Below are 12,607 nucleotides of genomic sequence, written 5' to 3'. Positions count from 1 at the left end.
ATGTAAGTGAACAATGGGGCCGATTCTCTTGAACACAATCTCTAAAGTAAACATAATTAACAGGTTAAAATCTAATGCCATCCTTTTCCGCGAGCAGCATTATGAAAGGGATAGCAATAGATTTAGGCGTGTCATTTTAGTTTAGTTTAGAGATTGTGTACAATGGAATTAGCCACAGTATGTTCTTTTTGAGAATAAATTCTTTAAACCGAATGACTTAGCATATTGTATGTGTTGTTTGTTTGTTTGATCAGGCATACAACGAGTACATTCAACAAGCGGGCGCGATGGTGGCTCTAGTAGAGAGCGCGCGGCGTCGCGGCGGGGACGGCTCGCGGCAGGCGGCCGCGTTCGACCGCGCCGCGCCGTTGCCTCTGACGTGTCTACTGCTTCGCCCGCTGCATAGGCTGCATCACTACAGACGACTGTCGCACGGTGCGTATTCTAAACACGGCATTCTGAAGGTGAACCAGCTGTCAAAACATATTTTTGTCCACATCGATCCTTTATGGACGGTCTCAATGAACCGTACTAGGAAAACCATATTTTGACATTGATGCAGTCATTAAATGATTGATGCAGGCGATTTGCAATCGAGCCGCGGATTTACAGCGATATAAATGTTCCACTGTAGGGGGGTAGTGGGGTGCACTAACGTCTTAGCACCCCAAATGTCAACCTCCCCTGCACGCGGTGCCCCCTGCGAATCAGCGAACGAGGATATGACGACCGAAGAATGGCGGGATAACCATTCCAAATGGCTTGGCTTTAAATAACACAGACCAGAGACGGGCAGCAGCGTCACAGCCTACAGCCCTGTGCTGACCAACCCGCCTGCCCAGCGTGGTCAGTATGGGCATTACTTCTAATGAGCAGCGCCAACAGACAAAGGCCCCCAGTTCCCGGCAGCCCTGCTATTCCCGATTAAGGTGGTGGGGAGCGGGTGGATGAGGAAGGCTGAGGACCGTGTTTGGTGGCGTGCTCTTGGAAAGGCCTTTGTCCAGCAGTGGACGGAAACAGGCTGATGGATTGGATTGGAAATGTTCCACTAGATGCAGCGCTACATAGTAACATGTTGCAACGAACATGGGTGTTCTCACTCCTGTCAATCGTAATCACTTTGGACACAGTCCGTTTCCACGAATACAGCATAGACATACGGTACGCGGCTGAAAATAATGTACATTACATCATCGACCTATAGAATGACATTCCGGCTTCGTAGAGCGTTGTCTCTGCCTTTCACGTTACCTATGTGATGTTTTGTCGGTCTCAACGACAATGACAATGCTCTACAAAACCGCTATCGCGTTCTAAAGGTTGATGTACATTATTTTCTGCCGCGTACAGTACTTTCGTTTCGTTTCGTTTCGCATCTATAATATTGGTATGAATTTATATTCACAATCAATATTTGTGCATGTTCATTTGAAGGGAATAAAGTGAACTATCGTTGCAGAGTTATGGTCGGCAACTGGTAGCAAAGCGGCTCGCAAGGCGCACGAGCTGGCTCACGCGCTGGCGGAGACGGCCGAGGAGCAACTGAGGCACGTGGAGAACCACGCCGCGCTCTGCCAACTGCAGAGGGACGTTGTAGGTTAGTTTCATATTAAATATAAAAACATTACACCAATTACAGTAGTTGTACCTACCATTTACCAACGACTATGGGCTGAAAAATGTGATAAAAACATGCATATGACGGCAGCGCCGCGAAATTATATTAAAACTAATATTCTATAATTTTGTAAAAGTGTACGATATGTTGCAAATAAAACATCTGACTGACACTAGAGGTCAACGAACGTTGCGTAAGTAGGCCACTCGGAGTCAATGCCGCGTCGTAGGTGGGGAATTGATCCGAGTTTTGCACGCTGTACCTTGCGGGTTTGAAAAATACTAAATCACTAAAACTACAAATTGAGTCAAATGGTTATTTATTGGTATTGGATTTTGCTTAGGTAGTATAAAAATAACGCTAAGTGTTTGCTAGCGTTCTGGTTACACCTGCTGCGCGATTGCGGGAGAATGACGGCTACAATGTCACGATCGCAATCATCTCTGATTGGTTAACGCTCGCTAACTATTGGCTACAATGCATTGTTGCAACAAGAATGGCACAAATTCAGCCAATCAAAACAATTGAGATTGCAATAATGATTGATGCAGGTTTTAGACAATCGGGCACCTGTATAATCCTATATGATAAGGATTTGTATCATTTTTGGCACAGGTTACGACAAACTTCTAGTTGTGGATAGAGAGTTCGTAAGATTCGGCTGTGTGTACAAACACTCTTCCAAAGGATTACTACAGAGAATGCTCTTCTTGGTAAGTATTTAAAAAAATCTATAAATCGGTATTAAATTTCGCGTCGCAATCACGTCGCAATGGTGCAACGGGGTGACTTGATTTTTTGTTGATGGATATAAATAAAGACCTGGAGAGTGATATAGGCTACTTTTTATCCTGGAAAATCAAAGAGTTCCCACGGGATTTTAAAACCTTAATTCCACGCGGACGAAGTCGCGGGCATCAGCTAGTGAATAAATAAAATAGCCAACCGTGGCAGCTCTAGGCGCCCCGTGGCCACAGCCACCCAATGTTTTGTAACTGGGCAGCCTACCCTATCTTTAATTGCACCCAGAATTCTGTTGTGACTGCTACGAAGGCACTGTAGGAGTAAAACCATCCAAATTTTTACTCAAAATTTTTGCTCAAATTGTGCAAACTAGAGGGCTATGTTAGGAGTTTCCCTGAGGGATAAGATCCGAAATGAGGAGATCCGCAGTAGAACCAAGGTCACTGAGATAGAAAACTGAAGTGGCAGTGGGCAGGTCATGCCTGTCGCAGAGGCGATGGCCGCCGGAAAGTCCTTGAGTGGAGACCGCGTTTAAGCAAGCGTAGTGTGGGACGCCCTCCAGCACGAAGGACCGACGATATAAAGAGGCTGGCGGGAAGTGGCTGGATGAGGAAGGCTGAGAACCGGGTTTGGTAGCGCTCTTTGGGGAAGGCCTATGTCCAACAGTGGACGTCCACTGAGCTGATGATGATGTGCAAACTATTAAGTCTTTCAAAGTATTTTTCATGAACATTCCGCTCTCGTCAGTTTAGTGACATGATGCTGCTGACGTCCAAGTGCCTGAGCGGGCAGTTCCGCGCGCACTGCGTCTTGCCGCTCGAACAGCTGACCGTCGAACCCACTGATCTTCCGCACTCCTTTGTTATTACTGGTGAGTATCACTTTCAAGTTTCATAATTTAAATATTCTATTGAGTGCTTTGAGAAACTCAAACAAGGACAGGTTTCTGAAAAATGTTCTAACCGACATTCAAGTCAAAACATCTCTACTTCTATTCTGGATATTTGTTAAACAGGCGAAGAAACGAACATAACACTAAGCACCAGCAATGAACAAGAATACCACGGCTGGCTGCAGTCGCTCACAGCGAGCGTGGAGGCGGCGCGCGACCGGCCGCACAAAGTGGACACACAGCTTACTCCACAGTTGCAGGATTATGGTGAGGATTTTAAAAGATTTAAGTCTTACAGTGCGACTAGGCTCTCTTGGCACTTGAATGACATTGACAGGGGGGACTATTCAAACAAGAACAAAGGGGACACTTGACGGCAACGTTAGGTCCGATTTTCGCCACGCGCCTGTACTAGATGATGCTCGCGACTCGCATCGCTCACGCGCACGTCCTGCGCAGCTCGTCTCACTCTCATTCACTCTCACTCATTCGCTCACTCACTGACTCATTGACTGATTCAGTCTCTCACACGCACGCACACTAATGAATGGTTATGCAGTACCCGGGTTTTAGGTTTCAAACTTCTTATACATTTGGCGGAGGGGTAGGGTTGTTTTCTCCACTCCTGTTTGGATACTTGATCGTGCCTCGTAGCTTTAGTTTACGTTATTAATTAGCACCATAAGAAACATTTCAAAACATTTCAAATAAAGTAAAAATGTATAGGTTTATATTAATGTTAGTATGAATGTTTTGTGTATAAATGTTTTGTATGAAAGGTTAACGAACATCTAATAAGTAGCCTAACTATTTGATTTTTTAAGTCTATAAATCGTGTAAGGTCGATGATCTTTGTCAGCCCTAGTACAGACTACGGTCTATTTGGGCTGCAAATTGCAAACACCAGTCTTCTTTTCATCAGTTTTTATGTAGTGCTTTGGTCTAAAAGTGTAGTGTAAAATGTTCACTTTTCATTACGTCTATAAAAAAAACCACATGATTATATTTGTTCAGATGATGGTGAGAGTTTGGAGGCGCCCAGCGGCGCAGGGGGCTCGAGCGCGGGCAGCGCGCTGGCGCACGTGTGCTGGCACCGCGCCACCTCGCTGCGCAGGGACCAGCTGCACCTCGCCATGCGGGTATGGATATTATGTCTGTGCTTACAGACGAGCTGCTCTTTGTCGACATTTGCCGTCGACACTGGCGGCTGTTGTAGCGTGTCAGCGGCTGCTGTCGACCCATTGCCGACTGCCTTCAACGCGTTGACGGCGACTGCCTACAAGCGAAGCTTTCACTGACGTTTGGTCCACCAGGGAGTGAAATGAGCTAAAACGTCACGTCGAGACGCTAGTAAACAACTTTTACTTGAATTCTTTTCATTAACTGACCGACTAGAATGGACCTGATCGAGCCGAACCGGACCAACCAGAATCGGACAGTTCTACCTTAAATTTCAGGATAAAAAATTGGATTGTGTTGACTTAAAGATGGCCGGATGGACTGAAGATATTCCAGTATATACACAAATCGAAATGAATTAATAAGCCTGTTCCGTGTATATGTGTATGCATCGTATGCTGCCAGTTCAGTTAGGCCTCTCCATGTATGAGGGGTTTTACTTAAATGACTTTATTCCACAGAGTCAGCTGTCGGGGTACCTGCTACGAAAATTCAAGAACTCGCACGGCTGGCAAAAGCTGTGGGTGGTGTTTGCAGTGTTCACGCTGTTCTTCTACAAGACGTGTCGGGACAAAGCCCCGCTCGCTTCGCTGCCGCTACTCGGGTACGAAGATTTTTTTAATGCCAAAATACTCCCTGATAGAGCAGTACCTATTCTTAAACCGATGGTCGTGCGGAAACCTCCATGCCTGAGAGTTTTATATAATGTTCTCAAAGGTGTGTGAAGTTTAGTGAGTGCGTGGTGGACTATGGCCTAAAGCCTTCTCATTCTAAGAGATGACCTGTTCTCAGTAGTGGACCGTCGATGGGTTGATAAATGAAGCTTCATTCATGTCGTCAACAGGTACAGCGTGGGTGCGCCCGCGCCGAGCGACGGCATCGACAAAGACTTTGTCTTCAAGCTGCAGTTCAAGAACCATGTCTACTTCTTCCGAGCTGACAGCCACTTCACCTATAACAGGTAAGATTTTGACGTGGATAGTGGATACGTCTGTTTTCGTTTGTAATAGGGGTCATTTTGTGAACGGGAGCCCATGCACTAACGCCATCTGTTGGTGCATAATTGAACGAAGTCGGTAAATATGAGATCTACTATATCGACAATTTGCTAGCGCGTGGGCTTAGTTTGACACGTAGACTAACTAAAAAAAGCTAGACTAAAGTACTGTGTAACCGCGTCTGAGATAGCGATAGCACGACGTAACGATGAATAACACGACAAGTAACATTGTTTAGTAGTCAATATTTGTATTAACCGATCAACAATATTTGTATTGAACGTTTTTTATGTGAAAACAAGTAAATAACTATTGAGAAATACAATGATGCCACGAATTCTCAAAGTTTGTTTTGCAACTAAAGTTGTATTCCTTGAAAAAAATCGATTACACTATAAGGAACAAAAAATAGGTTAGCTGCGTCTCTGTTTATCACATTAGTAACTTTGTCTGTGATCTCTTTTTAGTGTGAATGAGAAAGCAAACGTTCCTTTGTCTAGATTTTTTACTCCGTCTACGGGTTGACACGACGACGTATGCAATACGTTTCATGGGGGATGAGTGAAATAAATACAATTTTTCTGAGTTATCAAAGTATGTTCCTTTATGTTTGGTTTTCTTTAACAGGTGGATAGAAGTTCTCCAGTCACCAATGTTGTCACCTCAAGATTGACTTTGAAATATTAAAGATTAAAGTATACTAATTTACATTGAAAATGTGTTGATATTGCTTCAATATCGGTGCCATATTATTATGAAAACGGAGGAAAATTAAGATCTTGCCTTATAAAAAAAATTGTAATATATTCTCAGAAGAGACTAATAGAATAAATTTTTCTCAACAAATCAGATCTTCTTACTTATAAAGTAAGAATATTTTTGATATATTTAAAAGTGTAGAAATTCCTAAATTAGGCTATTATAATTGGCATAATATTTGGTATTAAGATATTGGTTGTGAGTAGAGTTGCCAACTAAAAAAATTCTAGGACATCCCACTTGAGCGAAAAAAATGTTATCCTTAAATTGTTGAAGCACATTAGAGCTAATTCGGCTGTACACTATCTCTGAACTGTAGTCCGCGACAGGTCGAGATGGCAATCGGGATATGAGGTGGGGGGCACCCGCACGTCACCCGAATTTGCGCGGGGGCTGTGCGGGTGTGCGGGGAGTTCTCTCCCCGACTGCCATCTCGACCTGTCGCATACTATACATTGACAAATTCAAAAAAATTGCTATCTATTTGTTCGGATTCTTCTTCAAATGCATTTTTGACTGAATTTCCGACTTTTTAGATCGATTTTCCAAATAAAAATATCTTATCTTGTCCTGACAATTACACACAACACAAAATCTGCAAAATCAATACAATGTTAACGTTTTTCTTTCATATATGCGACAATTTTATTGAATTTTAATTTATATAGATTTAGATAGTTGAGACTCTCAATTTAGTTTAGAGATTGTGTTAAAAAGAGCTGAATTAAGGGCGGTTTCAGACTAGCGTATTTTTTTGCGCGTAAACGGTCGTTTCAGCATACGCGCTTACACGCGCGCTACATACGCGCTTCAAAAAACTGGACGCGCTTATACGGGCATATTTCGGCGTGTACGCTCGAACCGGTGGCCCGGTGGGTGGTGGTCTCTCTCGGCTCGCGCTTATACGAGCTTAGAAGCGCGTCAACGCTCGTACGAGTTTAGCGTGTGCCAAAAGGCGCGCCTATACGCGCCTACCTGCGCTTCCAAAAACGAGCTTATACGCGCGTATAATACCCTAGTCTGAGACAGCCCTAAGTGGCACTAGCGAATATTTTAATTATTTATGGTTTTTTCTCGTGGTTCAGTATTTCTAATTGACGAAATTTGTCACTAAACTAAAGCCTTTGTACCAAAATTTTCGCATGCTATGATTTATTGTAATGTAGTAGTGTAGTCCCAGATATGGAACCAAAAAATCTTGGAAATGAGTAAATTATACCGGTTATAAGTAATTTAGTACTAGATGTATGATTTATGGGCATTAGTTATTAGAAATTGAAGAAAATGGTGCCTATTTGGTTGTACACAAATCAGAATAGACTAGTCCAAGGACCAGTTGCACCTCAGATAGTTATCGTTATAGTTAATGTTGCCTGCAAAAAAACAAGCAAAATGGGTGACATCAGTCACCTCAGAATAAGAACTGTTAGAAGTAGCCCTATTGTGACACTTACTGTTAGAGCGAGATAGCTTAATGCATTTAAGCTCTTGTTAGAACGTGACAAAATAATTATGTTTTGTCCTTATCACCGTGGCCACTTTTTTTTGTTTGCCAAAATGTATTTGTACGTGAGTATTTGGCAAACAACTTGAAGTGTAGAAGGAATGACATTTCACAAGTAAGAAAGTCTGCTTGAGCGAGAGGGACTGAGGGGGCCACGCTAGTTGCAAATCTGACATATCTGTGTCAGTCACCCATTCAGTGACATAAGTCAGGTGTCAGACCTTCACAAATGAAAGTAGGATGTGATTGCAAGGTTTGTGCAACCGGCAAAACGGTAACCGCCTGTAGTGTATGAGGCCCTCAAAGAAGTGATATATTTTCTCAAAGTTCAGGACTACTTTTAGGTTGAGATCTATAGAGCGCACTTTGACTTTGCTCAGACTTAAGTCACTGCTAAAACGAGACAGCATTATATCGCTGGCATGAATCTATCTCGTTTTAACTGGAACTTAAGTCTGAGCAAAGTCAAAGTACTCTCTCTATAGATTAGAGCCTTAGACAAGTTGATTTTGTTTATTTAGCTTAGAGATTTTCGTACAATCAAATAGGTTCCAATACTGTATTAAAATACTGCTTGTTTTGATTATTATATTTATAATAATTAAAGGAACTGCTGAATATAGTACAATAATTATTGTAAGATAGATAGGACATTCCAAGAATTAACAAGACAAATAACTAAATATACCTACTTACCTTAATATAGGTATTTTAATAAAAAAAACTATCTAATTCTTATTAAAAGGACTCAATATTATAAGAAGCAATCAATATTTATGGAAATAAATCTTTACACATTTTCTTATAAGAATTGTCTTATTACCTTATTTTGTTTTATGTGTGACATATATAGCAGTAGTTCAATTATTTGAATTAATATTGCAATAAAATAATATCATAAAATTTATTTGATTATATAAATAAAATTTATATTGACATTGCAATAAAATAATATCGAATGTGCCTTTTGTAGATACAGAATGTTCAAGAACTCTAGCTTTAAGGGAGCAAAACTAATAAGTGGTTATAGAGTACTAGCTTATGCCCGCGACTTCGTCCGCGTGGACTACACAAATTTCAAACTCCTATTTCACCCCCTTAGGGGTTGAATTTTCAAAAATCCTTTCTTAGCGGATGCCTACGTCATAATAGCTATCTGCATGCCAAATTTCAGCCCAATCCGTCCAGTAGTTTGAGCTGTGCGTTGATAGATCAGTCAGTCAGTCAGTCACCTTTTCCTTTTATATATTTAAGATTAGCAGTTAATATAAAACTAACGTTTTATAGGTAGGAACACTTTGGTTTTGAATTTATTTCATTTCATTTATTTATTTGCATAGATTGAAGTACAATAGATGTTATGCTTATGGGTACAGTAGCTACGATCTGCCATGAAGTCAGAGGCGGATTAAATGTCGAGAGCGCCCTAGGCAAGCACCTCATGGGCCCCTCTAACAGCCATATTAATTTTTTTACTAACTACGAAAGAACGAGGAATCGTTTTATTGCATAGCTGGTAGTTGGTGATTGTACTATTTATGTAAATGAGTGAAGGACATCACGTTAAAAGAACATGTTGTTTCGGTCACTCGATAATATTAGTAGGCATAATTAGGTAGGCCATGTAATGGAATTCTACATGATCGCGCGCGCCCCTTCGTAACCTCGCGCCCCTAGGCACATGCCTAGTTTGCGTTTGAGATAATCCACCTCTGTATGAAGTGGCATGCAAAATAACTTATTATTCTAATATTTATATTGGGGTTGTTTCTTCTCTTTTAACACACTTTTCCTTCGTTTGGGTTTTCAGTTCAGTTAAAATTTACGATGTCTCTATTTCTTGCACATTCTGTATAGTTTATTTATTTTATTTTATTTATTTATTTGGGTATTTCGTGATGTGTGCTCCAAATAGAGGGTAAAAGTAGTGCATTTGTGCGAACGAGAGAGCAATACGTTTTTGATCGTACGATCAAGATAAATATTTCGTGATTACTTCTATTTGGAGTAAGAGTTAAGGTGCAGACAAACTACTGTGTTGTGTTGTAACTTGGAACACATTCTGATGTACAGTACGCGGCAGAAAGTAATGTACATCGACCTTTAGAATGACATTTCGGCTTTGTAGAACGATGCCTCTGTCACTCATATTTATGTGCTGTTTTGTCGGTCTCAACTACAGAGACAACGCTCTACAAATCTGCTATCTTCTTCTAAAGGTCGATGTACATTACTTTCTGCCGCGTACTGTAGCGCTCGATCGATCGGTGCGCGGTTTTAGGCCCGACGTACCAGAGTGCCAGGACAAACTATGGATGGTAAGTTATTATCCACCAGGGGGTCGACGGAATCGTCTAGACAGCAATCGTGCGGTGCGTAGTAATGCTGGGATATTTACCACAAGATCAAAGGCGTCGGACTACTGTGTTTCCTTATACTGTAGGGTGGACTTCTGCATATAAAATTGATTTCTCCGATCGCCTAAGGTCAAGACACCAATTTAACACCGTTCCAACTCCAACTGGCCATAAGTTTTTTCAATTAAATGTTGGAAATTCCACCGTAAGTAACATGATATAAAGCTCTCATTTCCATGCTTTACTGTGAGGAAAGTCGAAGTGGAGTCGGCGCCGAGTCTTTGCAATATACAGTGCGGCAAGGCTCTCTTGGCACTTCAATGACATTAACAGGGGGGCGCTGTTGGAGAACAAAGGCTTAGAATATTCAAACAAGAACAAAGGGACACTTGACGGCAACATTAGTTCCGATTTTCGCCACGCGCCAAGATAGCCTTGTCGCACTGTACGTTTAGGTCTGTCATGTGACTACTCACGACACATGACAACACAGTAGTTTGTTTGCACTTTTAGTGATAGTGTGTAGTATTTAATGATCTAGCATTATTTCACATCACATCTGTATCATTTTGGTGTATCGTATACATGTTTGACACGAAGAACCGACGCGCATCATTATCGTGAGTTTAGAACCCGACACACCAAAATGATACAAATATGGACCATGCCAGATATAGCTTATTTATTAAAAATTTGTGACTGCTCCTGTTGTACCTAATCTCTTCCTAAATCATGCTATCCTTTTCCGGAGGGAGTATTATGAAAGGGATAGACCTTTTAGTTTAGTTTAGAGATGGTCTACAATAAAATTAGCCACAATACCTATTTAAAGACCTAAGATTATCTTCCTTACGTTTCCTCTTAATGTAGGTATATCTTAAGTTATAAAAGTACACGTTTTTTTTAATTTATACACATTATGCTTCATTTGAATAGGAAATAAAATAAAATCTCATTATTGTTTTCATAATTATTGTATTATGGAAAATGTAGATAGAATTGATATTAAGATTATTAAATGCTGACAAAGTATTTAAATTAATTTCTATATTGTGTTATAACTTATACAAACTTTTTTATGAATATTCAATTAAATCAAATCAATACTGGTATGATGATGATAAGTATTACATAATACTATGTTGCAATGAAATTATAAAAAGACGCAAAAGACGGGCTTTTGTACCATGATTCGCACCATGACAGTATGAAATTTTTCGACTGACGAACGCAACGCTGATAGTCGAATACAACGTCAGAGTAAAATGGACCTAAATGTCTTGTTAAAAAGTAAAAAATTCAGTACCACGTATTTCAATTTCGCTCGCAAGTTCGTCCATAAATATACAGCTAGCGAGCTATATATTTATGGACGAACTTGAGTTTTAATGCAAGCCAGTTAAGGTCCATTTTACTTTAACGCTGAAGCGTTTCCGCGCTCTAATTCTGAGATGTGAAATCTGACACAGGTCTCGTGTTATTGTGCACGCATGAGGCTAGAGACAAATCTAGTGGATAAATGCGCGCTGGAATCTTTTCGACGTTTTGTCGGGCCGGGCTCACTGGGTCACATGATCCGAGAGAGAGAAAGAGTTTACGCGATAGACAGAGACGCATTTGTTAAATCTTAGATCGTAGCGCGCAGCGCTTTGCGCGTTGAATTGAACTTTATTGCGCCATAATAAGAGACGCTATTTCTTTGAACGTCTTTGTGGAGTGAGCCTGAAAGGTACTGGGGCTGATTCTCTTGTACACAATCTCTAAACTTAACTAAATGAAAGGGTCTAAATCTAGTGCTATCTTATTCCGCAAGCAATGAGAAAGAGATTTTAGTTTAGTTTAGAGTTTGTGTACAACGGAATTAGCCATATTATTATAGTATTCAGTGGCAGATATGGCCCTAATGTTTCAACATTGCAGCAAAATAACGCGTGATTTGCCGCTAGATTGTCTTTCGCCTTATAATGCAGTCCAGATTTTATGTGGCTAGATAGTAGATATACCTAGCATGCTAGCATAATTTCACCATATAAAACTCTGTTAATCAATTAAGTTTATATAATAGTTTGTATTATGTAATTAATTCCAAAATGTTACAAGGCTGTGTCCTACAATACAAATGTAAAATGGCAACACTGGAATATGTTCTTTGAAGTATTTATTAACAAAATTGTCATCACAAAGGTCAATACAATAATATTTTTGTATAAATAAATCAAGTGGAAAGAAACATTTTTTGTTTCATTTTATTACAATTTAAGTTTAAGGTGATCGCACATCAAATCGCATCACCTCCGAGACGCACGCACCTTGCCTGCGGCCCAAGTGAGAGCAGGTGCGTCCTGCGGGGCGGGCAGCGGCTACGGATGCTATACATTTCATGTCGCTCGGCACCCGCTCTCGATTAGGGCACGTACGCGCGTCTTCCTTACAACTTCTTGTATATATTAAGATTTTTTTCTACACGCTGACCACCACGCAGGACGCACCTACTCCTACCTGGGCCGCAGGCTAATTTTCTTTGAAATGAAATCATATAATAAGCAACTTCACACA

The 12,607-nt window shown here is 40.9% G+C and overlaps 1 protein-coding gene across 7 annotated transcripts in view; it reads left to right on the top strand.

Annotated features, from left to right (window-relative positions):
- The window catches only part of Cdep (Chondrocyte-derived ezrin-like domain containing protein), a 70,369-nt gene extending 58,088 nt beyond the window's left edge, over positions 1 to 12,281 (top strand). For all 7 annotated transcript variants that reach the window (XM_069509763.1, XM_069509764.1, XM_069509759.1 and 4 more), the window contains 9 exons: positions 255 to 435; positions 1,460 to 1,597; positions 2,234 to 2,331; positions 3,110 to 3,233; positions 3,378 to 3,521; positions 4,269 to 4,393; positions 4,895 to 5,037; positions 5,278 to 5,394; positions 6,059 to 12,281. In XM_069509763.1, coding sequence (XP_069365864.1) covers positions 255 to 435; positions 1,460 to 1,597; positions 2,234 to 2,331; positions 3,110 to 3,233; positions 3,378 to 3,521; positions 4,269 to 4,393; positions 4,895 to 5,037; positions 5,278 to 5,394; positions 6,059 to 6,104 — 1,116 coding nt within the window. In that variant the 3' untranslated portion in view covers positions 6,105 to 12,281. The remainder of the gene's footprint in view (positions 1 to 254; positions 436 to 1,459; positions 1,598 to 2,233; positions 2,332 to 3,109; positions 3,234 to 3,377; positions 3,522 to 4,268; positions 4,394 to 4,894; positions 5,038 to 5,277; positions 5,395 to 6,058) is intronic.
- Positions 12,282 to 12,607: the final 326 nt, after the last annotated feature.

Source organism: Maniola hyperantus, chromosome 4 (genome assembly GCF_902806685.2).
Source record: "Maniola hyperantus chromosome 4, iAphHyp1.2, whole genome shotgun sequence".
Classification (NCBI taxonomy): Eukaryota; Metazoa; Arthropoda; class Insecta; order Lepidoptera; family Nymphalidae; genus Maniola; species Maniola hyperantus.
This window is presented reverse-complemented; position numbering and strand designations above follow the sequence as displayed.